General features: G+C 47.5%; 1 protein-coding gene across 1 annotated transcript; it reads right to left on the bottom strand.

The window, feature by feature from the left end:
• Window positions 1-2,968: 2,968 nt before the first annotated feature.
• On the bottom strand, window positions 2,969-9,024 carry MSX2 (msh homeobox 2). The gene is made up of 2 exons (XM_019983159.2): window positions 8,472-9,024; window positions 2,969-4,689 (listed from the first exon to the last, which is right to left on the bottom strand). The coding sequence occupies exons 1-2, from the start codon at window positions 8,848-8,850 to the stop codon at window positions 4,265-4,267; spliced, it is 804 nt and encodes a 267-aa protein (XP_019838718.2). The 5' UTR covers window positions 8,851-9,024; the 3' UTR covers window positions 2,969-4,264.
• Window positions 9,025-27,846: the final 18,822 nt, after the last annotated feature.

Here is a 27,846-nt window from a genome sequence, read left to right as displayed (position 1 = left end):
CTGTTCTGCTTTGAAGCAGGCTATTTTGGAAAGTAATTTTACTGCTTTTTATTTAGTTCCTAGCAGGGAGGGAGGTGAGAGGGTTGTTGGGGGTGGGAGAGAGATGGAGGGGTCCAGGAGTTGACAGCAGACTTTTCCTCATTGCTCTCTGGCCGATTTCATTGATTTCATTAAGGAGGCCTACAGCATCACCAATCTTGAGATTTCTTTTTTTAACTTACATTGAAGGGGAAAACAGGCACAATCAACTTCACCAACTGGGCCCTGTGACTTCAGGGAGGGGTGTGTGTGTGTGTGTGTGTGTGTGTGTGTGTGTGTGTGTGACGTGGGTTCTTTTATAAATGAGGTTTATGTTTATTCCAAACCCAGCAGTGGAGAGGGATTGGGGGTGGGGAGGTGGCCTCTCCAACCCGTGGCAAATGAGCGGCTTTTATAGCAAAGAATGGCCGTGGGAGTTTTCATTCGGTCAGACAAGGTTCTGCTCAAAGGCAGGGATCCTCTTTTCAGTCGGGTCAGGCAGACGTTTCACCAGCGCCTGCTCTCAGCCAGCCAGGCCTTTGCCGCTTACCTCCTGCCGGCCCTGCTCCTCCCCAGGGCTGCAAGGGGGAGGAGGCTGTTCAGGCTGAGCCTCAGGTCCCCTGTGATGGAGAAGCTGGCACCCTGGGTGAGAAGCCCCTTACAGCAATGAGGGGTGGGGAAGGAGATGCAGAGAGGGGCTCCAGAGCAGGGCTGTGCTGGGATCTGGGCTGGGGGGTCTGGAGGGCTCCCTAGGGTCCTTCATCCCTCAACTCCTCTAAGACAGGTCCTTCAGGGCCCCCTTTGCCAGACTTCACCTCCTCCAGGCTCATACTTTGGCCTGAATTCTGCTGGCCCCCTTTATGGACTCTGGGACCTTAGTGAGCCCCTGAGCCTCAGTTTCCTCACCTATAAAATGGCATCAATAATACCTCCCCAGGGGGGTGTGCAATGACTGGATGAGATGAGACAGAAGATGCCGAGTTCCATACTTAGTAGGAGCTCAATACATAGGATTCCTTCTCCTTTCCGTCCTCTCTGCTTCCTGAGAGCAGAACCGTATTGCTGGGAAGTTTTAGATAAAAGCCTTAAGAATTACAGGAGGGCGGGTGGAGCTGTGTGCCAGTCTCCCGACAGCTTAGGCGACTATGGCCAAAACCGGCACGCGGACATCTTCGGTTTTCATTTCCAAGGCGCGCTGCGCGGGTCCTTCGTGACTCGGGGCCCTCTGTCACCGCAGGTTGTTGGTCTGGTCCCTGAGACGCCTGGCATACCAAGCCCGACATACTCAGGGACTCTGGCGACTGCCAAACCTAAGGCGGGGCCGGCAGTTCGGAGGGAGCCCCAGAGCACCGCGCACCGGCGGCCCCGCGGACCTCTGGCCGCGGTCTGGGCCCCTGTAACCCGGCCACGTCCTCGACTAGGGGGTAACCCCATCCACCCAGGAGCTCTGTGGTGCATGTATTGGAGCCTGAGCAACTCTTTTCCCCTGTCCCGGCCTCAGGTTTTCGCTGGGATTTAGGGCGATTGAGGAAATGCGCAGGCGCTTAGACGGTTTCCAATCCACCCCGCTGACCACGCAGGACGCAGCCCGGATTCTCCGAAAACCACTCTGGCCCGTGACCCCCTGCTCTCCGGGGCAAGCTGACTCTTAACCCAGAGGCGGCAGTGTCTCCGGATCCCCCATCCTGGGCTGAGGTCGCCGGAGGCTAGGGTCTGAGATCCCCCGGGAAAGAAGCTCGATGGGCTGGTTCATTAGGGACCCAGCTTGGCGGCAGATGACGAAACCGGGAAGGGCTTCCGCCTTCAGAAAGCGCATCCCGTAAATGAGATGGCCCAGCGGGATGGCAAGGGCACACGTTCGGGGAGATTTGAGACGCTCTTGCAGATCATTCCAGCTCCGGAGTGCAGTGGCGGAGCTGGGAGAAATCGGTCAGACCCCAGCTTCGGAGGCGATCCCTGGGTTTGGATCACACTTCGCAGAAGAAACTCACCGCCCGACCTTGGGAGCCTCTGCCCGACCGGAAAATGGAGTTTCCGGAGCCCACCTCTAAACCGGGTGTGGCACAAAGCAAACGGACGAAAGCGCTAGTCTTAGTAGGCGTCAGGTTCCAGTCTCCTCACCTCAGTCTTCGCACCACCGTTTTCCGCTCCCTTCCGACTTGTTCCCAGGGTCACCGGAGCCCCTCACCCGGAAAGAGCCCTCGGAAAGGTATCATCAATGGCTACTTGGTTTCTTTGTGCAACAGAAAGCAGAGTTTGATTCTTCCCCGCTTCCTCTACCCATTACCAATTTATTTTCATGGTGATGCCTCAAAACCCAAGCCTGACCCCCGTTCCGTAGCCAGTGGAAAGGCAGACTGCAAAGCAAAGGGCACTTGAATGGACTACCTTCCCCCTACAAACCGAAAAGAGCATTTGTTCGAGATCGATCTCCTTGGAAGGGAGATAGGAATGGTAAACGGAATGTGATTTGACACAGTCCTGAAAGGGCAACAGGCATCCATCTATCCTGCACCCCATCCCCCAAGTGAATGCATCCAGTTACCATCTCCATTTGCAAAGAACTATATAGGTCCGTTCCCTCAGCTTGTTTTGTTTAGCTGAGAGATTTCAAGTTCAAGATTTTTCCCTTGAAAAACCCCTGATTCTGGCCTATCCCTGGGCCCTGCCACTTCTAAGCTCATCTTTCACTGATTTGAAAAACTCCTAATAGCAATTTTCCTTGAGTAACACAAGCTGCCAAAGGAAGCAGTTCAAAGTCTTTTGCTGTTTTCAATGGACTTCCCTACCCCAGGCTGAATCTGGCCACAGCTCTTGATTGATTCACATTAAAATCATCATAAAAATCACCAGGCCCCCTCCCCCATTTGGGTGGCATTTCTGGGTTAAGTCCAGCTAAAGAACACAGAGCGCCTCTTAAAAATAATTGTGACTTTGGACAGACTTTACTGCAATAAAACAAACGTTTAATTTAATTCAGAATAAGAGATAAGAAATAACTCTTCAATAAAATATATAAAATTATACAAGGCACCCTTTCAAAGGGATAAAGGTATACTTGGGACAGGGAGGGGGTGCTGGATAGAAAGATTAAATACCAAGGAGCTATATGGGCTGTCTGACAACACCATTTTTTATCAAGTCAAAACATGGCTTTACCCTCTGCCCCCAATATGTTAAAAAGTATATAAATTTTTCTAATAAGTTTAGCACATACAATAGGTACATACAGAGAAAGCATGATTTTCTTCTTTTTGGATCTATTCATTGCTCAAGAATATTTAGCATATAGACAATGGTTACAAGATACTCATTTTTTTTTTTTAAAGCAGAGAATTAACTACATCCCTCCCCCAAATTGCCTTTGCAATGTGTGAGGACTGACATACCCAGTGGTTCACAGAAACCATCAATTCCTCCCAACATGCTTTAACTTTTCTCTCCCCAATTATCTGAAATGAAGTTAAGCAACAGCCTTGAGAGGAATTAGGAAGGACCTCCGTTTTCCACCTTACCCCGGAGGACTCTCAGGATTCTAATCTTTTATTGATCTTACAAAAACTTTTAATAATGTGTAATAAACAAGGTGGAGAGGGGGGAAAAATATAGGGCCAAATAGGGTCATGTCTAGTGAGTTTTCGATCTATGTGAGTTTTTAATGCACATGAAAAATGCAAAAACATGGTGTGTCCCTTCCCTGGGAGGAATCTCTCCATATCTACTCCTTATGCAAGTAATGTCTAATTCTAACGTTTGTTTTCCATAAGCTAAAGTCAGTTATTCCATCCAAATCACCAGATTTCAGCAATTTTAGCAAATAATTTGTCTCCCCCATAAGAAAAAAAACAACAGGTAGACTTAAGCAGTATCTTTTAGGAAGGTGATATATAGAGAAAAAAGATATATATATATATAAATTTTGCCTTTCAAAATAATTTGATTTTTATGTCTGCTGTATAAAAATGTATTATATTTTATTATATATATATTTATATATAAAAACTGTCAGAGCCAATCTTTTATGAAAGGGGTGGGGGGCGCATCTGGCAGATTAACCAAGAAAACAGGGCTTGGGTGTCTCCAGTCAAAAGAAGCAATTTGAACTATGTCTGTGGCCCTGTCGACCTAGCCGCTGAGGCTGAGGGTGGTGCATGCAAGGTTTGTAGAGCGGGACTGTCTTCTTGGAGAGGGACGGGGGAGGCTTTTAAACAAACATCCATCCCGGAGTCTATTGAGCTGGTCTTCCTTAGGATAGGTGGTACATGCCATATCCCACTGGAGTCGCATAGAGTCCGACGGGCGGGATGGGGAGCACAGGTCTATGGAAAGGGTAAGATGCACCATATAGAGATGCTGCTTGCAGGGGAGAGTTGATGGGGAAAGGGAGGCTGAAGCCGGAGGGCAGCATAGGTTTTGCAGCCATTTTCAGCTTTTCCAGTTCTGCCTCCTGCAGTCTTTTCGCCTTGGCTCTTCGGTTCTGGAACCAGATTTTGACCTGGGTCTCTGTGAGGTTCAGAGAGCTGGAGAACTCTGCCCGCTCTGCGATGGAGAGGTACTGTTTCTGGCGGAACTTGCGCTCCAGAGCGAGGAGCTGGGACGTGGTAAAGGGTGTGCGGGGCTTCCGATTGGTCTTGTGTTTCCGCAGGGTGCAGGTGGTGGGGCTCATGTGTCCTAGGGAATAGAAATGGAGAGTGAGTTAGCAAAAGAAAGTGGCTTTGTCACCAGGTATGTCCATGTGGGAGGGAGGGAAGGGCTCCTCTTCATCATTCAAAAAGGAACCTCAGTGAAAACCATGTAAGGTTAATGTGTTTTTTGGTGGTGGAGGGTCGAGAAGGACCAAACTTAAGTGAATTTGTTGTTTTGCTTTAAAAAATTGAATCTTTTTACAAAAAGTTGGGCAGTTAAATGGTGTCACAGAATTTTCTATATGGCAAACAAACAGCATTAGAGATCATAAAACATGAACACATCCCTGATATGCCAAGAGAGCTGAGGGTTCTCTGAAAAACAAAACCCCATCTCTTCCTGGTGACTCATCTTAAAGGGGTCCCCTCTCTGTACCAGGAAATGTTGGGATTGCATCAGCATATTTATGAAGGATAATTGTGCCGATAAGGTCTGCTGTAAATTAATAGCATCTTTGGATTGGGGAGCAGCCTCATGCAATAAACAACCACAGAGCTGTCATTCCCTCCAGTCTACAGATTATAAAACCTGAACATCATTTCACAGATCTGGATGTGGGATAACTTTCTTGGCTGGGTGCTTCTGTAATATAAACTTTACAGAAGGAGGGAAAAATTAGCTTGCCCATAAATGTAAATGTCAGGGGAAATCATACTGCCTCCTGAATTGAGAGCATGTGATGACATCTTAGTCATCTCTCCTACCCATTCTATGGTTTGGAGCAAACGTGTAAATGATTAGCTTGTTGCTGGCATTTAGAAAGAAAGAATAACAAGCAAAATAAAGGTATGCCAATGGCATCCAGACTTTACATTTAAAATGGATTCAATTATAGGAAGTCACAGGACAGAGCATCCTTGTGATTCCATAGAATCAACTAACTTTGGGCTTTTCCTTAAACGGAATGGGGCCAGGGTGGGTGGGGGGGGGGAGCTAAGGGACAGATGCTAAAGAATTCATTTTCTGCATGTGGCTTTTATGAGCTATGCTAATTTTCCAAATGCAGCCACAGTAGTAAGTACTCCAAAGGGAGAATGTTGCATTTCTTGTTTAGTTACTTTGGTGGCCCAAGAAAGTTTACACTTCATAGTTGAGGGTGACACAGCACAAGTGCCAAGCCAGCCTCCCTTTCCAACGAGAAATGGACTTGTCCTAATGGGACATTATTAAGCATCACTTTAAGTGATTACAAAAGAGAGGTAGTGGGTTCTGCACTCAATCAAAAACCAGAAGTCTGGGCAACGGATGGATGAGCAACTACCACAGGAGTGCATACTTCTGCATATGCTAATCCCTAAGTAAGCCAGAGACCTAGGGGTGCCTACTTCTTAATTTGCAAATAAAATAACAACAGAGGCTCAGAGATCTGTGAAATTCTCACTCTTCAAAGACTTGACCGGGCTGCTTGGGAGAACCCAGTGGTCACAGCACAGACACCAAGCTTCTAGAGTCTACACTTGCCCCTGTTGAAAGGAACTCCGTGCCTGGGCAGTCATTCCGCTGATCCTAGGGGCTGCATTTGAATTATGAAGTCCAGGAGATGGGTATCTTGCGGTATATCAAAGCTATAAGGCTATGAGGCTTCCTACCCAGCATACTACTCCTCACCCTCCCATCCCCACTCCATTTTAAACCTGAGGAAGGATGAGATTATACAAAGCAAAACAGCATCGGTCCTACTGCCTATGAATAACAAAACCCGGCCTGGGTAAGTGGCTCCCTCCTGCCCCAGGCTCTGGCCCTAGGCTCCCGGAACCCACTGCTTCTACCACAGGGATCCCGAGGCCATCTCCAGGCCTAAACCACGACTGACCCACTTTTTGTTTTAAAGTTAAAACAAACTTTAAAGTTTAAAGTTTATTTTAAAGTTAAATCCTTTCTCATAATCTCCGATTTTTCTCATGAGAAGGCCACATCCAGGGCTGCCTTACCTTGGGCCCTGGCAGGCATATTTACAGAACTCCAAGAACCTAAGTAAGTGGAAATCTCTGACCTCTGGATACTACTCCCTGTAAGGTCTGAATCATTGATGTGAGGCTGGGAATTGACCCAGGCCTATGAATACACAGACACTCAATATTTGTCAAAACAAATTAAGTTATTTAAAGTTTCTGAGCCTCTATTTCACCATCAATAAAATGGGTAAGTAACACTGATCCTGCAGTTCAGAGTACCAAATTTTAGAATGCCCAGAGTCCTGGGCTGCCACCAGGTAGGTGATCATTAAATGTCCCCAGGCCTTTCTTGTCAAGCCCAAACTCGACGTGTGCAGATTCCTCTGAACTCTGCTGAAATGTCCTCATCTGTTACTGGGAGGCTGGCTTCAGCCACAGAGATCAGATAAGATAATACGGTGAAAAGTGCATAAAGCACTGTGCAAACTTGAGGTTAAATTCTTTGAGTCCTTAATCTCCACGCCCTTTGAATCTTTTGGAGTTTCTAACAGGGTGGAGAAAGACGCCAGAGGGGACCGCCACTGACGTCTGGTTATATGGCCTTGTTCTGTTCACAAAATACTTGTTTCTGAGTTTTCCCAGCTGATGGAAATAGGGTAAAATGTGCTGCTCCTAGCTTTGGGAAAAAAAATCCCTCCGCAGGCCCCTTCTCTCTCACTTTTCCTAGAGGTACAGTGAGGGCAGAGACATCTTAAAGGTCAGGAGATATAAGTAAAAGGAGCTATAGGAAATGAATGGTTTGTCCAAATTGCAAAAAATACCCAAGGCCCCCAAAATAGATGTAAATGCTGGAAGAGAAATCAGCTCTCCTGGGCCTCTCTGTTCTTCCTTATTGGCAGGAAGCGGGGTGCAGGTGTTTCAGCTTTTCCTTGGTCTCTCTGGGTAGAAGGATCAAAGGTGGCCAGGGCTAGGGCTTGGACACCAGGGCCCCTTGCCCAATTCTGCCACTGTTGGTGACCTGGCTGAATCAAGTTCAATCCTCAAAGTCTGGGTGTCTGAAAACTGAGATAACCACAGGTCCCGGGCTTCTCCCCACACTTCGAGGTTCCAGCGATGACCGGGATATGGTGAACTAATAAGCATCACTTTGTAAACTCAAGCGCTGCTGGAATGCTGTTAATTATTACTCTGAGCCAAGCGGAGCCCCACGCCGCTGACCCCAGCCCGCTCCCAGCGAAGCGACTTGCCGGCCGTCGGGAGATACTTCTCGCCCCATAGGTCTCTACCGCCATCCCTCCGAGGGATCGTGCTTCGATGCCCCAGGGACCAACGGAAGATGATCACTGCTACCCCAAAGTCCGATTAGATTTTAACGAGCTCATCTTTAAAATGAGGGCACACCTCGCAGGATTGTGAACTTTGAAAAACAGTAAGGCACTCCGCTTCTCCCTGGTATATTTCGGGTGCACATTAAACGAGAATCCTTCTTCAACTCCCTAGACTGAAACCCCGATGGACAGTGAGAAAAAGCTAAGTGGCCTGAGCGCAGGGCTGTGGGCTAGAGAAAACGACAACCGAGCGATCCCAACCCAGCTGGGTTCACCCTTCAAAGACCAGGGAGTTGGCAATTGTATAGAATACTTTGTGTAGCTGGGGGATCCCGAACACGCGCTGCGCGGCTATCACCCAGAAGGTGTCTTGGATGCCGCTGGACTCTGGGGATATTAAGGGGCCAAGACCTTGCAATGTTTGCTTTAGGGGACACAGTACAGGGGGGCCTCCGTACCCATAGCTTGGAATACTGGCCCCTAGTTCCCTCCGGTACCCCGCGCACCCCACCTACTCCTGGTCCCGGCTCCCGCAGGGACTCACTTGGCGGCGGCGAGTATCTGCCCGGTTCCTGCATCCACGCCGCTCCGTCTTCTGAATTTTCCGACTTGACCGAGGCGGTCTCGAAGGGTTTGACCAGCGGCCCGGGGCTGTGAGCTTCCCGGACGCCGTGGCCAGGCAGCAGAAGCGGCCGCAGGGTGGCCCCGGCGGAGGCGCTTTCGGCTGGCCGCGGGGACGTCTCCTTGGGCGGCTTCTTGTCCGACATGAGCGCCTCCACACTGAAGGGCAGGCTGGAGACCTTGACGCGGCGCTCCTCCGCTGCTCCTTCGGCGCCCCCAGGCCCCGGGCCCGGTCCGGCCACCATCGCCGGGCCCTCCTCATCAGACGAAAACAGGTCATTGCCTTTGGACGGAGAAGCCATGACTTCTCTGCCCTACGTAGCTCCGGGCGCGCGACTCCGCTGGCAACCCGGCAGCTGCGACTCAAACTTTTTTGGGGGGGAGACGGGAGGGGCGCGCCTGGAGCTGTGCCTTTCCTCCAAGGGGAAGTGAGAGACTGGGCTCAGCCAATCCGCGCTCGCCCTGGCGCTGACGCCACGGATGCTAGCCTCCGATTGGTTCTTCCAGAAGAGGCTGGGACTTTTTTTTTTTTTTCTGTTTGAAATAAATTAGGAGTTAATTACAGGAGCAGTCAGCAGAGTTGTTATTAGGCGATCCCTCAAGGGTTATAATCACGCCAAAACTGAAAAGTCTAAGGCGTAATTAAGGCCGATTATTTAAAGAGGAAGTTCGCCGAGTCCCATTTCTTCTCTCTTTTGACCCCTCTTTTAAAAAGGTTCTCCGCTCCAAAACACGTTTAAAATCTGCAACAGACATTGCAAAAAACTTTGATGAAGCTCCTACTATGGGCCGAAACTGGGCTAACTTAACAGTTTTCCGGGTCAGCACTGAAAGCAAGGGCCAGCATCCCTGTTAAAGGAAATACTACATGCATGGCGCTTATAAGGGTAGATATTTCGCTATTAGCAAGTGCCCATCAGCGTTTGCTATTACTGTAACTCCCCTAGGAGAGGGGCCGGAGGGAGTCAGAGAGGAAGGTGGTCACGACAACCCTCTCCCGAGTAGCTGGAAAATTTAAAGCAGAGCTTTCCATCTCTTACACTCAAAAACAAAACCAGCGCACTCTTAGAAACTCGAAATCCTGGAGTTTTCTTTTCCCTGAATCTCCTCACTGGACGAAATCCGGATCCGACCTTTTTCTCAAGACAGCGTGCACTGTGTGTTTATGAGTTTGTTTGAGCCTGTGCTTGTCATGTGTGTTTAGGTGCCAGTGTTTGCCTTCAAGGAGGAGAAGGGAGGAAAAGGCATAGATAATATCTACTGCTTCCCAACCCCCCCCCCCCCCCCCCCGCAAATCTCATAAATATTGGGTGCCAAGTTTGCACACCCCAGCCTGTGTATCTTTTAGGGAAGCACATTTTTATTCATTGCACCTGGCTAAAAAAAAAAAACAAAAAAGTATAGATATCCCCACCCCACTTGAAATTATACCCTGGGTAATTACATCTCAAAGCCTTAGTGATGACTGTCTCAGTATGGGAAAGGGGAGAGCACAGAAGCTTCTAAAGTGCAGAGACCAGTCTTGCTGCAGGCCACTGGGTCAACACCTATTGCTTCAAATGAAGCCTGCTATGCTATGGTTGCCTTTTCCTATATCTGAGTGATTTCCTATATGCCAAAGATGATGAGGTGAATAGAAGTATCCCAACTCAGGAACTTGCACACAGCAGATGCTTGTTAAATAGTTCCCAAAGCTTTAGAAGGAAGAGACATTGTTTTTAACTAGTGAAATGACCAGATCTTGGAGCTAACTGGATATTCAAGAGAAACATGACCCCTAGATCCACTTCCTAGAGCACTTTCCTTCACCCCAAACCTCTGCCTGGACTGAAACTGTGCTGGCCTAGGATAACCAGAATAAGTGTTACTGACACTTAGAGGATAAAAACACTGCACTGTCCACTTAACTCAATTTGATTAAAAATGGTCCTGAATAAAAGTTTAAAAGTAAGTAAGTCTTAACCACAGCCTTCTAAAACCTCCCTCTCCCACCACTATCAAGAAACTGAAAGTTTAGGGAAAGTTATTTAAAAATTCACACACACAATTATAAAAGCTATCTGGAGATACATGCCTTATGCATTTTCCCCTTGAGTCATACTTGATAGTTGGCTTGATATGCATCTCAAATACCGTACAGTAAATCCACATTAAGTTCTGTGCCTTCTAGAGATAGCTAAGCAAGGTGCAGGGTATATATTTTGGAAGCTAACCTGAAATTCGTTTAGTACTCAGCTGCCAAAATGTACAAATGGTTCAGTTTTCAGTTGGGTGGTACCCAGCCACTGCTTGATAACTGTTCTTGAAACCTCCTTGTTAATATTTGTCAGTTAGGGGACATGCAGACTCATTCCTGGGATTTTTTTTTTCTTTTTCTTAAATCAGTGCTACTAGAGCTCTTTTGATGAACTTTTCTAGGAGAGGATATGGTAAGTTCCTCTCCCCTACTCTCTGGTCCTGATGTCCAGGCAAACGATGAAAAGTATGAAGCCAGAAATGACAAAATAGAAGAAATTAAAATATATATATAACTGGTGTTCTAAGCCAGGATACTAAGTTTTGGCCATGAATAGATGTCCAGGGAGAAACCAGCCTGACCGTCTTGTTTTCTGCCGGCTCCCCCCAACCCAGCTCCCTGCTGGGGTTGGACAATTCTGGAAAGGATCTCTCTTCTGCTGTGAAAAGAGTGGAAGCGCAACATAATTCTAACCTTTTATGGAAAGCCCCGTCTGTTCATTTGCTCCTGAGTTGGCTGCGTTTTTTAGAATATTGTATTCACCTCTTCCTGGCCGCGTGACCCTGGTCTTTTTACTTCTTCCTTACGCACCCCCCACTCTGTCCTTTTTTTTTTTTTAATCTCTAGAATGAGAGAACCCCTAACCAGGATGACTCTAGTGGCAATTCCGTTCAAGGGGCCAAATAAAATAACTAGCAGGTGTAGGGGTCCAAACAAACGCCACCACATTATTGTATATCAAAAGCAGCAACAAGTTATTTCTTTCTCTGCCAGATATCCAAAATGAGGCATGTCGCTCCCTTTCACAGAGTTCATGATGGGTTCTTTGTAAAATCTTCAGGACTGAGAATTCGGCTTTCGTACGGTCCCTTAGCAGAGGCCTGGCTTTGGTACGTAGGGAGCATTCAGTAAAGGTGAGTTCGGTGACATATTCGCAAGCAAAAACGTGAGGTTCCAATAGGAACTCAGTCACCACCGAGCATCACCTCTGCTTTAGTATCTGAATCTGTCTTTCAGGGTCTCATTTGTTTCTTCCAGCACATCGCTCAGGGCAGAAATTATTTTCCCTATTTTACAGATGAAAACCCTAAAGCCAAGAAGCGCTAATTCTGCCGCAATGTCACGCAGGTAGGAGCGGAGGACCGGGCCATCCCCCTTGCAGCACCGGGTGGTGCACGCAGACCCGCAGCGCTCCACGTTCGCACGCGCCCCAGCCCCGCGTGGAGCGGCCGCGCACGCGCACCGCAAGTCTGGAGGCGAAAACCGTGAAGGAGTGCGCGCGGACCGCCGCGTCTGCAACTCCAGGACCGGTCTCTGGATCCCGGCGGCTCGGAGGAGGCGGAGGAGGGACGGGGGAGGGGGCTGTAGACGGGCCAGGGCTGCGGGCAGGCGCCAGGCGCGGGGAGATGAAAGGCGGGCTCCGGGGGAAGGGGCTGCGCCGGGTGACCGGCTCCAGCCGCGCCGGGCGCCCCGCCCCCGCTGCCCGGGGCAGAGGCGGCTGCCCGAGCCGGAGCCGCGTTAATTGCTCTCGGCCCCGGCACTCAGCCTGCGCGGAGCCGGGACAACCTCGCTCCAGGAGGAATGACAATTCGCCCTAATGGGACAACCTCGCTCCCAGAGGAGTGACAATTCCTCCTAATGGGCCGCTCGTTAGCGGCCTATTCTCCCGAACCCGGGTATCAGAAGCGGGCAGACAAGCGGGCGCCAACATCCGCCTGGAATTCCACAACACCGCTCCCCCATCATTCCCCACCCCCCAAGTCCTTCGCTGTGTGACCTCGGGCAAAAGGCTGCTCCTCTCTGAGCTCATTTTTCTTACCTGTGCAGTGCGGAGTAGGTACGGGGACCATGACCTCACTAGGGCGGGCATATTTCCAGGCATTTGAGAGATCACTTTCCGAGTTAGAGCACGAAAGCGAGTAGACAGGGCTTGGGCGGTGGGGGGGGGGGGGGGGGGGGGGGGTCGGGGGGGTCGCTGCTTGAGGTTCTTTGCGGGGGTGGGGGGGGAGGGCAAATCCCTTGCTTATGAAGTTCTGGACGCTCCAATCGGTTTGCTATGGCCCCTTGCTCACTGAGGTCTTTCACTGGAGAGAAGGAGCCTTTGCCAAAGCGCTACACAGATTACATAAGCTACCGGAAGCCTGAGCGTTCATGCCTCCCCATTTTACAGATGAAGAAGTGGAGACCCACACAAGAGAGAGGCCAGCCTAAGATTTGCTGGGGTAGAGTCCGATTCTACACAGTCCCCCTGGAAGAAGCCCACTACAGGGACATCCTCGGAAGAGAACAGAAGAAATGGAGGCAGACGTTGTTCCTCTCGCTAAGCCCCACAGCCTCGGAGAAGAGAGGGCCGGTTCATGGAGACACAGTTGTTCCTGGTCACAGCAGGCGTGAGGGTTGCGAAAGGGGAAAGAGAGTTGTGAGTCTGCTTCTGTGGTTAGTTTCCTGTTCAAACCCAGGCCCTACTTCTTACCATTTGCCACCTGCACTGAACTGGGGGCCTCAGTAACCTCTGTTACAGAAGATGCCCAGTCCGATAGGGTTGCTGGTGAGGACTAGGTGAGAAGCCTCATAAAAAGCCGGTAACACAGAATATGGCAGCCTCAGGCACCCCCATCCAGGAGTGGCTGTAAAGCTTCTGCTTCCATCCTCCTGGAGGGTTTAAACATCATTCAGTTTAATCAAGGCACTTCACCTCTCTGCACCATGGTTTCCTCATCTGTAACAGGGCAGTATCTGGCTGTTAGTAAACGTTGGCTGTTATTATTTCTTAAGGCATTGTTGATAGTATTTTTTTTTAACCATCCTTTTCAATAAGTCTGCCTGATATCACACACATCTGCGATTCAGTGATCCAAAGCTAGATAACTTAAGGCATGAGAAAGTAATTTTTCTGAGCCTTTTTTGCCCCTCTCTGCAGAATGGGTGTAACTACCCACCTCTTGAGAAGGAAGCAGATTGACAACTCTGTCAAGCAAGGGTTGGTGATCAAGAGAAGAAACGGTCAAGACAAACAGCACAGGGTATCTCCCATTTCCCAGCCTCTGGGCACAGCTTGCTGGCACCTTCCCAATTCCTGCCTGCACTGGAGAAAGGTTCCCACGAACAGAGCCCAAGCCCCCATTTGTCTGCACAGAAAGACCCAGAAGGCTCCCTGGAAAAGGTAACTCCAGGAAGCTGGGTGGCTGAGGTACTATGGAGTCAGTCCAGCCCTCCAGGGCATCTTGCCCAGCCATTCACAAATATCTGTCCTCCTTCTCACTCCTTCTCAGTTTGCCCATCTGTAAAAGCAGGAAAAATACCCATACTGAACTGGACTGAAATGAGTTTTAAACCACAATTCAGTAACTGTCAGCTCCCTCCTATACCTTAAGCAACCCTATGATGGAAAGGCCCTCATTCCTGCTTAAGGAGGAGAAAATTGAAGCTTAAGGCTAGATAAGAGTTTCTCACAACTAGTAAATACCTGGCAGAGATGCACATCAGGGTTTGGCTGATTCTAAAAATGTCTGTATTTTGCCTGAGGTGGAAGTTGCTATAAAGGTGGGAGGAAAGGCATCTGGAATTGCTCACAGCATTGAAGTATCTACCATTCCCATTTTCTTCCAATTAGACAGATGGAACTGTTGAGTCTGGGAGGGGCTTAATTAGTAGGGAGAACACACAAAGAAAGTATATCCTGTTTTATGGATTCCCAAATAGTTCAGCAGGAATCTGAAATCTCTCTAATTTAGTGGCACAAATTGGTTTAGCTTCAAAATGCAGCCGACTGGACTTGGGAAGGGGAAAAGGAAATTTGAGGAGTTACTTAATAGATATGATTGTATTTTTTAATTAAGAAAAATAGAATCTCACCCAGTTACCCCACCCCCAGTTGCCTGGTAGGGAATAAGCAAGGTTTGCTTTACCTTAAGGATGAAGACAATTAGAAGCAATTATTCAGAACTCTGTTAGTCATTTCTAGAGGAGGGGTTGGGGCATTGGAGCTGAACCCAGAACTTGTGCCTGCCTTGGGAGGGGGCTGCGGGCCACCCCTGGCAGCAAAAACAGCACACCTTGAGCTGTAGGCTTTGAAACAGCGCTTTCACACCCAGGACTCTACTCACTCCTCAGGACCACCCTGGGCGTGAGATGCCCTGCTCCCTCCTACACCCTCCAGGTCTCATTCTAGTCCATCACCTCATTTTACCGCAGCTCAGAGAGGTGTGACCATATGTCCGGAGTCACAAAAGGAGTCTGGTGGGTGAGCACATTGGTTCCATTTCAGGGGCACCCTTCGGGGACCTGTGAGGCAGAGACCCATCCTCTCCGGGTCAGGCCCAGAGAGGTCTGATATCAGGGTCCCTGAGATCTGTCCTGCCCCCTCGGATCTGTCTCACGTGCCCTGCAGAGCCTCTGACACAGTGAGGGGCTCAGTAAATATTGAGTAAATGAATAAATTCAGGTATAGAAGCAGCAGCTGGCTGAGGCTGTAGGTACCTCTTACCCTGCTGGGTACCTCTTACCCTTCCCAGTGACAAGGAGTGAACCGTGAATTGTGAGGGGGAGACTCACCATGCCTTAACAACTGGATCCATGCTGGGAAGGGTCAGATTTTTAAATTGTCCCTAAAGAAAAACTGAAAGCTCATTTTACCCCAAACCCTTAACTTGCTAGACTTTCAATTAATCTCCACCTTCCCCCTCTCCCTTCTGTCCTTTCACAGATGGAGAAAGAGTTGGGGAGGTTGTCCCCTGCCCAAGGTCATGCAGAACTAAGTGACCCAGCCAGCATTTGACCCCAGGTGAATCTGACTCCAAACCCCAAACGGATTTCTCTTTATCATCCTCCTGATCACATTTCTCCTGACATGACTTGACAGCAGCCAGAGAAACTCAGCATCACACTGCTCTCTTCCCGGCCCACTTTAGCAATATCTTGACTTTGTGGCATTTCCCAGAGTTCCTAAAACAGGAGCCTGGTTATTTGGTAGGAGAAAAAAGAAGAAAAAGACCTAGGTGTATTCAGAAAACCATATAGTTTGAATTTCTCCTCCTCCCAATAATAGCAGGCATTGCTCACCAACCGCTTAGTACACATCAGACTCTGTCCACAGCACTGATGTGTGCTCATCCATTCAGTCCTCACAACCCTATTTGGTCAATGCTATTTTATCTTCATTTCACTGAAGGGCAATCTGATCCTCAGATGTGGAAAATCTGGATAAATATAATTTCTGTTTTGAACTCTGCCTGTGCAAAGTGCATTCTCTCCCTCCCCATCCTCTACCCACCTTTCAACCCTAGAAAATAAAACTCACCATCATTTAAATAGAAAAATGAATTGTTTTAGATCCACAAACTAAATACAGTTAGGCCTTCCTCATAACACTAATACTGTTTGTAACTTAAAGTGTTTATGTGGATGGTAGTGGTGGTGGTTTAGTCGCTAGGTTGTGACCGACTCTTTTGACCCCATGGACTGCAGACTGCCGGGCTCCTCTGTCCATGGAAATTCCCAGGCAAGAATACTGGAGTGGGTTGCCATTTCCTTCTCCAGGGGATCTTTCCATCACAGGGATTGAACTCAGGTCTCCTGCATTGGCAGGCAGATTCTGTACCACTGAGTTACCTGGCACCTATGTCCATGGTAGCTTATTAAAACTGGCAGATTTTTTTCTTTTCCACGTCTCTGAAGCACATGACTTTTCGCAAATGGATGCAGTCTTTGTGGGGAGGGTGGGAGAGTGAAGAGAAAGGTCCTGGGCCTCAGCCAAGAACAAGGGTCCTGAACTCCACCTAGCATTCACTGGCCGGATGACTTGAAGCAGGTCCTCCCCTTCTAAGGTCCCCTGTTCACCTCCCTGGCAAATAAGGGGAGTGAAGTTGCCTTTCTGGTTCTGTAGTTCTCTGATAAAGGAGTGAGTGAACGAAAAATTCATCCTGTTCCTTGTCCTGTCTCTCACCAGGATGCGTGAGGGGCCCAGGAAGGTGGAGGCAGAGAGTGGACCGATCCCAGGTAGTAGGGGGCACTGGTGGGAACCCCCACTTTATACTGGGTCAGCTGTGGATCCTGGGGCAAGTCTTCCCTTCTCTGAACTCAGCCTCTTTCTTCCCACCCCCATCTCCCCATAAAGAGCTAGGCATCCTTATTTCAGGGTGACGGGAGGATCAATGGGCTCATGGATATAAAACTCTAGGAGCGGTTAGTCCGCTCCCGGGCCCTGGTGCCTGTCTCCCATGTGAGAAAGGAAGAAAGTCTCCGACTCAGCAGATGAGAAGCCTGGGAGGAAACCTTGTGGATAATTGTTAATGATACAATTAGAGCTGACACTGTTGGTGCGGACAAGTGCAAAGAGGCTTATGAAAATGCTGCTTGCTAAGAATCCTCGGGGCATTTGGGCACCCCAAGAAAGCTTTTGCCCCATGGTGGCACAACCCTTCCCAGAGAAAGAATTTTACAGAGTCCGTGGACCGAGCATGAAGTAACATCTAAGCACATGACAAGAAGTTATTCTCTTTTCAGTGATCTGATAATCCTCCCATTATACTCAGGAGACTGTCTTGGTACAACTCTAATACCTCAGTAATGATTGCTAACCTCCTGTGGACAAAGCACCAGGCTTCAGTCTTCAGGAGACAATAGCATCTGGTGAGATAAGGACAGGCTTGCTTCCCATTCTACTAATTTTCAGAGTGAACCCATCCCCGGCTGATAAATAATACTGTGGCATTAATTTCCTTTTACAAATCATTTTTGTTGTTTTAAAACAAGAGTTTAGTTAAATGTTAATTAAATGATACTATTGTGGGTATTGGGATAAGGCCAACAGTCATAATGATTGTTCTTTGACAAGGGAACAGTCATGTAGGCGGATGCCTGAAATTCAGGTTAGCACTGATTTACAGGAGAGAACACTGCATCTTCAACAGCCCCAAATCTGGCTGGAATCCTGCTCCGCCTCCTCCTAGCTGGGTGGCCGTGGGCAAGTTACTTCCCCTCTCTGGATCTTGAATTCCTTATCTGTGAAGCTAGGGGGATGGTGATTATTTTGATCTTCTGGGTTTGCAGGAAGAATCTACTCCTGAGATAACAGATGACCATACCATGTTGGCGATATGGGGTCGTTTGTATTATTGGTAAACAATGAATGGGAGAATTTGGTCAAAACACTAGCTTATTTACCCTGGACCTTGTTATCTGCTAGCTTAGTAGTAATTGTAAAAGAAGGGAAGAATTCTTTGAAAGCTGAAGATTGTACTTAAAAATCACTTACGCTTGTTTAACTTTACCCATCTTCAGTGTCTGGATATTCTCACTGTTTAACAAACACTTTCACGATATTCAGAGGACTTCACTGTACTCTGTAGGCAAAATGTACAGGACTCAAAGTTGCAAATAAGGTGGAAAATGTTTTCTTTTGTTCTTTTTTGTAAATGATTAAACGCATTGCCGGATCTGTCCTTTTTTCCCTCTTCCTTTCATCCTTCCTCACTATTTCCCTCCCTTCCTGTCTCCTTCGCTCAGGCAGCTGTGTGCTGAGTTAGTGCCACATCTGGAAAACAGACATCATCCAGATGGGTTTCTGCCCTCAAGAGTCTCCCACTCTAGTGGCATGACCACCTCATCAGCTACTCTAGGTGTTTGTCAAAAGGACTGTCCCAAAGTCAGATTCATCTTGTAGAATTCTTTCATGCTCATAGTGTCGTCCTGAAGACAGTTTATTAAACATCTGAATGTGTTTCCCATATTTAAAAATCAGGGAATTTTCCCTAGAAACCTGGCATTCTGGCTTCTCTGTATCATCTGCAGGTGAGTGGCCCCATGTGTGCTCAAGTGCTGATTCTTTGAGATGGGATGTGCCTTCTTCAGGCATCACCAGCCAGAGTATCAACTCTATGATGGGATATAATAGGGTGGGGCTCCTGAAGGTACAGGGGAAGTGTGGGATGGTGAGGAGGACTGACCTTGAGTGTCAGGGTTAGGCTACTGGAGGAAGTGGCATTTGGCCTGAGCCATGAAGGGTGTTGCCAGGTGGAGAAGGGGAGAGTTGCTGGCAAAGGGGTCAGTTTGTGAGGAGGGATAAGAATTGAAATGACCTGTGACCTGTGTGTTTGAGTGTCAAGAGGCTCCGGGAGCAGCAGATGAGGGGGGTGGGAGTGAGGGGCGCGGGGGTGAGAGGAAGGTGTGCAAACAGGCTTGGGAGAAGCGGGGTGGTGGTGGTGGAGGGGAAGCTTAGGGCGATAGTGAAGGGTCTTCTTTCCCTTTCCTTTGCATTCTGTCATCTTTTACTAAATTCTGCTTTTACAATTTCAAAAGCAGTAGATATTCATGATAACCAGTGAAACAAATCAAAGATATGCAAACAATGAATAATCTCTCTCATTTTTTTTCAATCAATGTAAGTCAGATACACAGTCTCTTGTGTTTCCTTAGACATTCCTACCCATATACAAACACAAAATAGAGTACAGAAACGTGGAAATTGGTGGTATTTTGTGTGTCCGTAAATGTGTCTACGGGTGTAGCTCCATCTGTGTAAATCTGTGTAACTTGCTTTGTCTAGTTCATATCGCAGACATCTCACCATTCATGCTTTTTGTTTCATGCTGCTGCTGCTGCTAAGTCGCTTCATTCGTGTCCGACTCTGTGCGACCCCATAGACAGCAGCCCACCAGGCTCCCCTGTCCCTGGGATTCTCCAGGCAAGAACACTGGAGTGGGTTGCCATTTCCTTCTCCAATGGGTGAAAGTGAAGTCACTCAGTTGTGTCCAACTCTTAGCAACCCCATGGACTGCAGCCAACCAGGCTCCTGCGTCGATGGGATTTTCCAGGCAAGAGTACTGGAGTGGGGTGCCATTGCCTTCTCTGTTTTGTTTCATAGTAGGGCAATATTAGAATTTATTTCACCATTTTCTTATTGATGGAGATTCCCCCCCTCCGTTTGCCAAAAATCTTGAAAAAGAAAGCTTTGCAAACCTTCATACTCAAGCTCTTATTTTTAAAGGTTTAATTTCTGAAGCTGAGATTGCTGAAGCCAAGTGAGCCATATGTGTATTTTTCATCTGAACAGATATTGCCAAATTATTAAAAAAAAAACACACACCCTATTCCACTGCACATTTCCACTGGCAGCATGCATTCATTTCTCCCCCAGCTCACCCAGAACTGGACAGCATTGCTCTGGTTTAATTTCTGCCATGGAGCATTTTTGAGCAAAGAGAGTAACAGTGTCCCATATCCCTTTGAGAAACTCCCTGGGGAACATTATGAAAAACAGGGAGGTGGGATATATTAAGGACCAATGAGGAGGCTGTGGCAGGCTTCTGCGAAGAGAAGAGCAGCAGTGAGGATGGGAAGACGAGGAAATCAAGAGGTAGATCATGAAGAATAGAGATGCTGTTTAGAGCCAAGGGTGCCCTGCTGGCATCTCAGGTCTGACTGCACAGTAAGGAGCTGGAGTTTAACCTCTTGCTGTTTCTCCTGTTCCTTAGTGGCCAGCCACCCCGAATTTCCTGTCCTCCAAGTTCAATTACAATAGCCTCACATGTCTGGAACCGAGGACCAAGGCGGTAGGGCACTTAGAAGTACCAGCTCTCTCCATCCGCTCAGGGACTAGGTGGGTGGGCAGGACAGGGCAGACAGACATGCTTCCATGCGGGGTGAGCCTAGGAACCAGCCTTGCCAATGAAGTCACTGGTGACGTCACAATGCAGCTTGATAATTAGCAGTGTTGTTTCACCTAATCCTCACTGATCTGCTTTTTAACCTATGCAGCACCTGGTGACAGGTGTGTTAGAAGCTACAGCAACAACATGCAAAGGTTTGGATTCCTAAAAAGGGCTAGACAGGTCCAGGCTGCTGAAGGGAGCTGGGACTCCTGCTAATGTTCCTGGGATGCTCTTAAGAGTTTTCCTTCAGTCCCATGCTCCTGTCTCTCTTTTGCTCTGGTGCTCTCTCTGGCTCTTTGTTTTTCTGGCTTTGTCTTTCTCTCCAAACCTGGGTTGAAGAGCAAATTTACTTTCTTGTAGGCCCCTGTAATGCATGTTGTTTCATTGCTACATTGTGTCCGACTCTTTACCACCCCGTGGACTGTAGCCTACCAGGCTCCTCTGTCCATGGGATTTCCCCAGGCAAGAATACTGGAGTGGGTTGCTTGTTTTTTCTCCAGGGGATCTTCCCAGCCCAGGGATCGCACCTGCATCTGCATTGGCACACAGATTCTTTACCACTGAGCCACCTGGGAAGTCTGTAAGACCCTAGAAAGCCCTAGAACCCAGGGATGGGACCATCGTCTCAAGAGTTTCCCCAACCCTGTGGGAACCTGGAGCAGTGATTCAGGGCCTAAGGAGAAACAGACTGTCATCAGGACAGGGTGACCTGTCCAGACAGCGCATTTGCTCAGCCCTTATATGATCTAAGAAAGTGTGGTAAATTTCCCTTGACAATGGGTCCATCTGACCTCATGATTAGCTCTCTTCTCCACGGAGCAGAATGTGGGGAGCTCAGGCCTAATCCCTGAGATTTCTACCCTTGGCTGTGTGTGTATGTGTCTCTGACTCTTTGAGGATGCACAAATTAATTATCCATCTAGCCTTAATGGTGGGTCCTCAAACCAACACTCTGGCCCCGTCTTGGATGAAGCAGATCCCATGTTCTGGTTCATCACCTCTGACCTGGCCGTGGCTGCATGGCACCAGAGGAAGAGTCACTCAAACTGAAATGTGGGGCTGTGTGACCTCTGGCAAGTTACTTAACCTCTCTGAACCTCAGTTTCTTCATCTGTAGAATAGGATGATAACAGTACTGACTTCCAAAAGCTGTTGGGGTTATTGGTGCTAAAGGAGAGCAAGCACCTGTCACAGTAGGCACTTATCTTGTGTTGATACTTTTTGAAAAGCAAGTTAAAATGACAGAGACCAACTGACTCTTTAAGAAGGAGGAGGACAGGTGATGGGAATTGTTTTTTGTGGTTTTTTTTTGCCATCACCTCACTCCAATTTTGAGGCTGGTTCTTGGTCACCTTGGCCATGGAAGCCAAACTTGCCTAGAATGCGTGACCCTGCAGAGGCTCTGGGCGCCCTGCTCCCAACCCTCTATGAGATTTGTATTGTTCAAGTATTTCCCTTGAGTCCAGAGGAGAAACTGAGGCCAAGTCACTTGCTGACACCTCAGTGTTAGTTCTTGCTATTGGCAGCGATTGTTGGGACTTGGGGCTTACCTCCCATGGTGAAAGTGAGCTCAAAACCAGTTGGAATCACATTAAAACAGAAAAGAAAGAAATCATTTTTAAATTAAAAATTAAGTTAACAAAACAGCAAAACTCAAAACCAGTTGGTGTCAAGGGGAAGGGAGGTTCTCAGTTTGTTTATAAACAGAGCTAAGTAACTAAATAAAGCGGGAAAGATCAGGGGGAAGCAGCGGAGTGTTTGGGGGGCTGACTTCTGTTTTTCATGGAGTATGTTTCCCATTACAAGGGGGAAAGGCAGGCCACACATGGACAGAAGGAAAAAATGCAGACAGGAGAGTAATTGGGGGTGTCAGGGTCGTGGGATAATCTGTGAGTTTGTTTTCAAAATCTTCTTGAATGTTTCGTTACTTTTACAGTAAAAAAAAAAAAAAACGTTTAAAAAGTCGACTTGAAGTTGAATTTGGCTGGAACAAACTTACTCTGCTGGTGTGATTTCCCATAGGATGTATCCTTCCTTTTACTTGAGGAAAAAGACCACGGTGATTTTTCTTTGTATTTCTCTGTTTCTCTAAAATCCTTTTCATATCTCTCCTGCATGATCAAGTTTAGTTAGAATCCAGGTACCCATTTCAGAAAAGGTTCCCTTGCCTGTCGGTTGAAGCATGTGTAGTGGGAAGGCCTGGAGATCGCATGCTGCCACTAATAACCTTGACTTTATCATCGCTGTTTACAGGTGTGAACCCTGAGTTTAGGAGGGAGCATGCCATTTGCTCAAGCTTAACCAACTGTTATCGAGTTATAGTAGTTTTCAAACTTCTGAGTTTTCTTATAAGAGAACTTACCTATAACCCTAATTTGTAAGTTCTCTTACAGCCCAAAATACATCCCTTTCTAGGAAGGTGTCTCCTTCCAGAGTTTCCCAGGCAATATGGGAATCAAGACAGTGATATTTACCCCACTGCCTCTAACATAAATCTGGGGGAAACACTAAGAGCTTGCAAAGGGGGCAAACATATAAAAATCTCTCTGTTTCTTTCAATCTCTCTCACACTAGGAGTCAACCAAGCATTTTCATTGTTGAGGAAAACCCAAATGTCATAAAAGCGATCTGGATAGAAAACAAAAACTCTAGTTTGGGAAGGAAAGCAAATATTCCTCATTACCAAAGACAATGCCTCTTCAGATAAACATTTACCTAATCCAATTCTTCTTCCTTTCTCCCCGTTCCTCTGACTTTCTCAGGAGCCACAGTGGCCCTGTTAGAACAGACGGCGTTCAGCGTTTCCATCATAAGGCATGTTTTTCTGGGGTTTATTACTCAGCTGTAAAAATGTGCTCTAGGCAAAAAGTTGGCATTAAGTCTCATCTCCGAGGTAATTGGTGGGGATTTAAAAAAAATTTTTTTTTTCTTTTTACAGACAGTCTTGGAAAGGGCAACAACAACAACAAATCAAGAATTTACTGTTGGAAACTATGAGGTTTCACCCCCATGGGTTTTCCTCTTTAGTTTGGTTTATTCTGTACTAATTTTGTTCTCCTCTAACCAGATACTTGGGGGCAAATTTATAAAGGCTATAACCTCAGACATTCATTGATTCTTCTTTCTGCAAATATTTACCCCAGTGCCTCCTATAGCCCAGACACTGTTCTAGACTCAAGATACAAAATATCCATGCAGTCTAGGCAATCATGGGGCTGGTGTACACACACATTCATGCACAAACCTCACGTGTTTCCAGAGTGGGAAAAAAAAAATTCAATTTGCAGTAAGTGGTTGGTGTGGAGGAAGAACAGGGAAAGGGGTGCAGGGGGGACCCTCACCTGAGAGAGGCTGGTATAGGAAAGTCCTCCAAGGTGCTGATATTTTCTCTAAGACTTTGAGGTTAACAGGAGCTTCACGCCAAGTTGGACGAGAAGCAGGGAGAGAGCAAACGTGTGAAGGCTGGGAAAAGCGTGGTGTGTTTGAGGAACACAGAGAAGGCCTCCTATGCTAGACCGCATTGAATGAGGGGTGCGATGGGAGATAATAGTGGATACCTGTGGGGGCCGGGAGGCATGGGTGGATCAGGCGGAGGGATTTCAGCTTTATCCAGGTGAAAGGGGAAGCTCGGGAAAGATGCTCAGTAGACCACGGAATGGTTGAACCCTACTTCTGGAGGAGCTTCCTGGCCTCTGTGTGGAGGACGGACCGTAGAGGTGCACCAATGCAGCAGGACCCATGCGGGAGGCTGCTGCCATTGCCCGGATGTGGGCTGGTCGGAGAAAGCGGTGGCGGAGGGGAGAGTGTGGCTTGGAGGGTGGTCGAAAGGGACCTGGACAGGCCAAGGATGAGCATGCTGCTGTGATCCCAGGGAGGGAAGGAGCAGGAAAGGGCAAGTTAGGGGGAGGGACCGTTGGGAAGAACTCCCTGGCTTCTGCTCCAGCCCTGGGTGGTTCTGATATTAAAGCCTGTGAGGAGAAACAGTGTGAAGAACTGTGCAGTCTCATGGTTCAGACTCCGCCATCACCCAGCCTGGGGCCTGTCCTGGCTTTTAACACTCGCCAGCGGGGCAACCTGTCCCTCACTGTGCCTCAGTTTCCTCCTTGAAAAAATGGGACTAATATTATCCTCTGGTTCATGAGGTAGTTGTGAGGTGAGGTGAGTTCAGCGCCTGCATATGTATCAACAAATAGAACTCCATTTTATGTGGGCTGATGGGCGCATGAATTCCACTAGCCCTTCTGGGCCATCAGCCCTCATGGGGCTTGCTGTCTGCTGGGGAAACCAGACACCCAACAAATGGATATAACATGCTGTGGCAAGGGCTTCTGAGGGGGTGGTCAGGAGGTGGTCACTGGGAAAGTCACGGACCATCTGAATAGGCTTTAGCGAGGAGGAGAGTTTGGGGAAGGGGTGTCCATTCCAGATCCAGAGAGCAGCAGAAGACCCTGAAGTCCGATAGGTCCAATTGTACTAAGCCTGTACAATACACTGTGAGGTATATGCAGTTACCCACATTTTACAGATGGCCAAATAAGATCCAGAGCTTCTTTCTGGGCTTGAGAAAGGCGCTGAGGTCCGATAGGATGTGCTTGAGAAACTGAATGTGAGAGAGTGTGTTTGGAGCAGACCAAGCAAGGGGGAGCATTGTGGGAGAGGCAGCAGGCCCAGATGGCCCCAGGGCCTGCCAGTCATGTTCAAGGGCTGAGGTTTTATTCTAAATGGGATAAAGACTTGATTGAAATATTTCAGACAGGAAGAGAGAAAGTCTGACATGTTTTTTAAATGATCACTTTGGCTGTGTGTAAACTGGGTATAATTTGGGAGACAGGAGGGGGAGCACCAGTAATAGAGAAATAGGAGGAAAATGGCTGAGACTATGATTGTCCAAGAAATGATGGTGGCTTGAACGATGGTGGTGATGATGCCAGTGGAAAGACATGGATGTGCTGAGGAACATTTCTAAGACAAAACACATTTTCTTTGTCTACAGAGCTGCCTTAGGGATTCAAGAAACAGGCAAATTTCATCTAGTCACTCCCCCACTCAGAGCCCATCAATGGCTCCCCAGTGCTTTTAGGGTAATGCCCACATCTCTTTTGGTATCACCAAACCCCCTTCTCCCTGTAACACCTGGCACTCCTCTGCCCTTTACATCTGTATCCTCTTCTTAGCTCTCAGAATGCAACTGGCTCTTTACTCTCTGAGGGGCCTGGCTCCTGCTGCTCCTCTCTCCTGGAATCTTGTCATCCCTCTCTAAGCCCCAAACCCACCCGCCCTCTTTCTGGTGTCAGTCTAGCTCCTCCCTTACTAGCTAGAGATCTAAATATGTCCACTGCAGTTATTAAAGGAAAAATCAGACAAGACCTTCAAGGGCCAAATTAAATAGGTCAAAAAGCTATAGTTTATCTACCAGATGCAGTCATCTGAAAGCCCTCTGGGATTGATCCCCATTCTCCCAGTGCATGCTTGGTGCCTTTAGCTGGTTGGGCTGGGAGAGGGGACATCTAAGGGCATGGAGGAGGAATTTGAGGGTTGTGCTTCCTCTGTCTTACCTTCCTCATTGTCCCAACAAGCCTGGGAGGGAGACAGGGCAGATGAGGATGCTGTTTTTGAATTCTCACTGCTATTCTGTAGCTTTTTATGCCAATACAAATTCTCTTGACTACTGTAGATTTTTAGTAAGTTTTGAAGTCAGAAAATGTCGATCTCAAACTATTATTTGTCAAAAAAATTTTTTTTGGCTGTTCTGGGTTCTTTGTATTTCCATACGAATTTTGGGAACAGCTTGTCAATTTCTGAAATGAAAAAGAAAAGCTGGAATTTTGGTAGGGTTTGCATGAAACTGTAGGTCAGCTTGGAGGGTGTTTCAATCTGAACAATATTACATCTTCTAATTCATGGGCATGAATGTCTTTCAATTTGCTTAGATATTCTTTAATTTCTTTTAGTGATTCTTTGTAGTTTTTAATGTGCAAGTCTTGTCCTGCTTTTGTCAAATGTATCCCTTAATATATCATTTTTTGATGGTTTGTAAATGGGATCATTTACTTAATTTTCCAATTGTTTATTGCTAGTGTGTAGAAATAAGATAGACTTTTTCATATTGGAGAAAAACTGCACTAAGTCCCCATTCCCCCTCCCCACCCCCTCACTTCCCGCACAGCCCCTGGCAACTGCCAATGTACTTTCTGACTCTATGAATTTGACTATTTTAGGTAGAAAAATGGCATCTTTCTGACTGCCAAAAATGAGGCCCAGATTCAGACTCTGGAACCCTTTGGAACACTCCACGCAGAGGTGCCAGCCGGAGGCCTGGCCACCAGCAGGGTCCCAAGACAACCAGACTCACTCCGGAGTCAGTGTGCATGACCCATCCCTTTTGACTGAGGAACCCCAAGTGCCTTATAAATAATAATTTTAAAACACAGCATCCCAGAGGCTGGGCTTTCAACTGAAGAGGAAAAGGGTTCATTTGCTGGTGTGGTGAGGAGAAGTCCTTGCAAGAGCTGTGCTTGGGTCAGGGGAGAATAGTAACTCCCTCTGGGTCCAGGCTGAATAAGTACTAAGCCTGTACAATGCACCGTGAGGTGTATGCAATTAATATCCACATTTTTACAGATGGCCAAACCAAAATCCAGAGCTTCTTTCTGGGCTTTGTAGCCCAGGAAGGACTCAGATTCTCTGGGATTCTAAGCCAGTAGTATTTTCACTCCTCCTGTGCTGCCTCCAATAATTACTCGTTGAATCTGCAAAGCATTTCATAGTTTACAGAGCATGTAATGTTACAGAGCATTTAAACATGCATCAGTTTGTTCATTCCTTACAATAACTCAGCTAAGCAGGAAGTGCAGAGGTGACTAGCTCCATTTTATAGATGAGGAAATGGAGGCTGAGCGAGGAGGAAGTAATTGCCTATGTTCTTACAGCAGCAATAGTAAATCACATCTATATAGTTTATATAGTCCCTATGAACTGTAGCCCACCAGGCTCATCTGTTCATGGAATTCTCCAGGCAAGACTCCTGGAGTGGATAGCCATTCCCTTCTCCAGGGGATCTTCCCAACCCAGGGATCGAACCTGTGTCTCATGTCTCCTGCACTGCAGGTGGATTCTTCACCCTTTGAGCCATCAGGGAAACTCCTAACACTTATAGCTGCAATAGTAAGTCACATCTATATAATGATTTATAGCTTGCAGAATGCTTTCTGGTTTTGGACATCACAATATCTCCTTGAAGTAAGTAGGTCTGGTGTTATTATTATTATCCTCATTAGTAGTAGTAGTGCTGGTAGTAGTATTCCCATATCACAGATGAATGAACTAAGATTCAGAGAAGTTAAGAAAGATGAGAAATGAACATTTATATATCAGCCCCAAGCTAGGTACTTTAGCTATGTTATCTCATGGAA

The sequence above is a fragment of the Bos indicus genome, chromosome 20 (genome assembly GCF_029378745.1).
Source record: "Bos indicus isolate NIAB-ARS_2022 breed Sahiwal x Tharparkar chromosome 20, NIAB-ARS_B.indTharparkar_mat_pri_1.0, whole genome shotgun sequence".
Lineage (NCBI taxonomy): Eukaryota > Metazoa > Chordata > Mammalia > Artiodactyla > Bovidae > Bos > Bos indicus.
The sequence above is the reverse complement of the archived record's forward strand: the minus strand, read 5'-3'. Positions and strand labels throughout refer to the sequence as shown.

Excerpts from the sequence above, each read along its gene's own strand:
- MSX2 (XM_019983159.2), bottom strand. The coding sequence starts at position 8,850 with ATGGCTTCTCCGTCCAAAGGCAATGACCTGTTTTCGTCTGATGAGGAG. Across the intron at positions 4,690-8,471 it reads CAGATACTCGCCGCCGCCAA|GACACATGAGCCCCACCACC; the intron begins GTGAGTCCCTGC and ends TCTATTCCCTAG.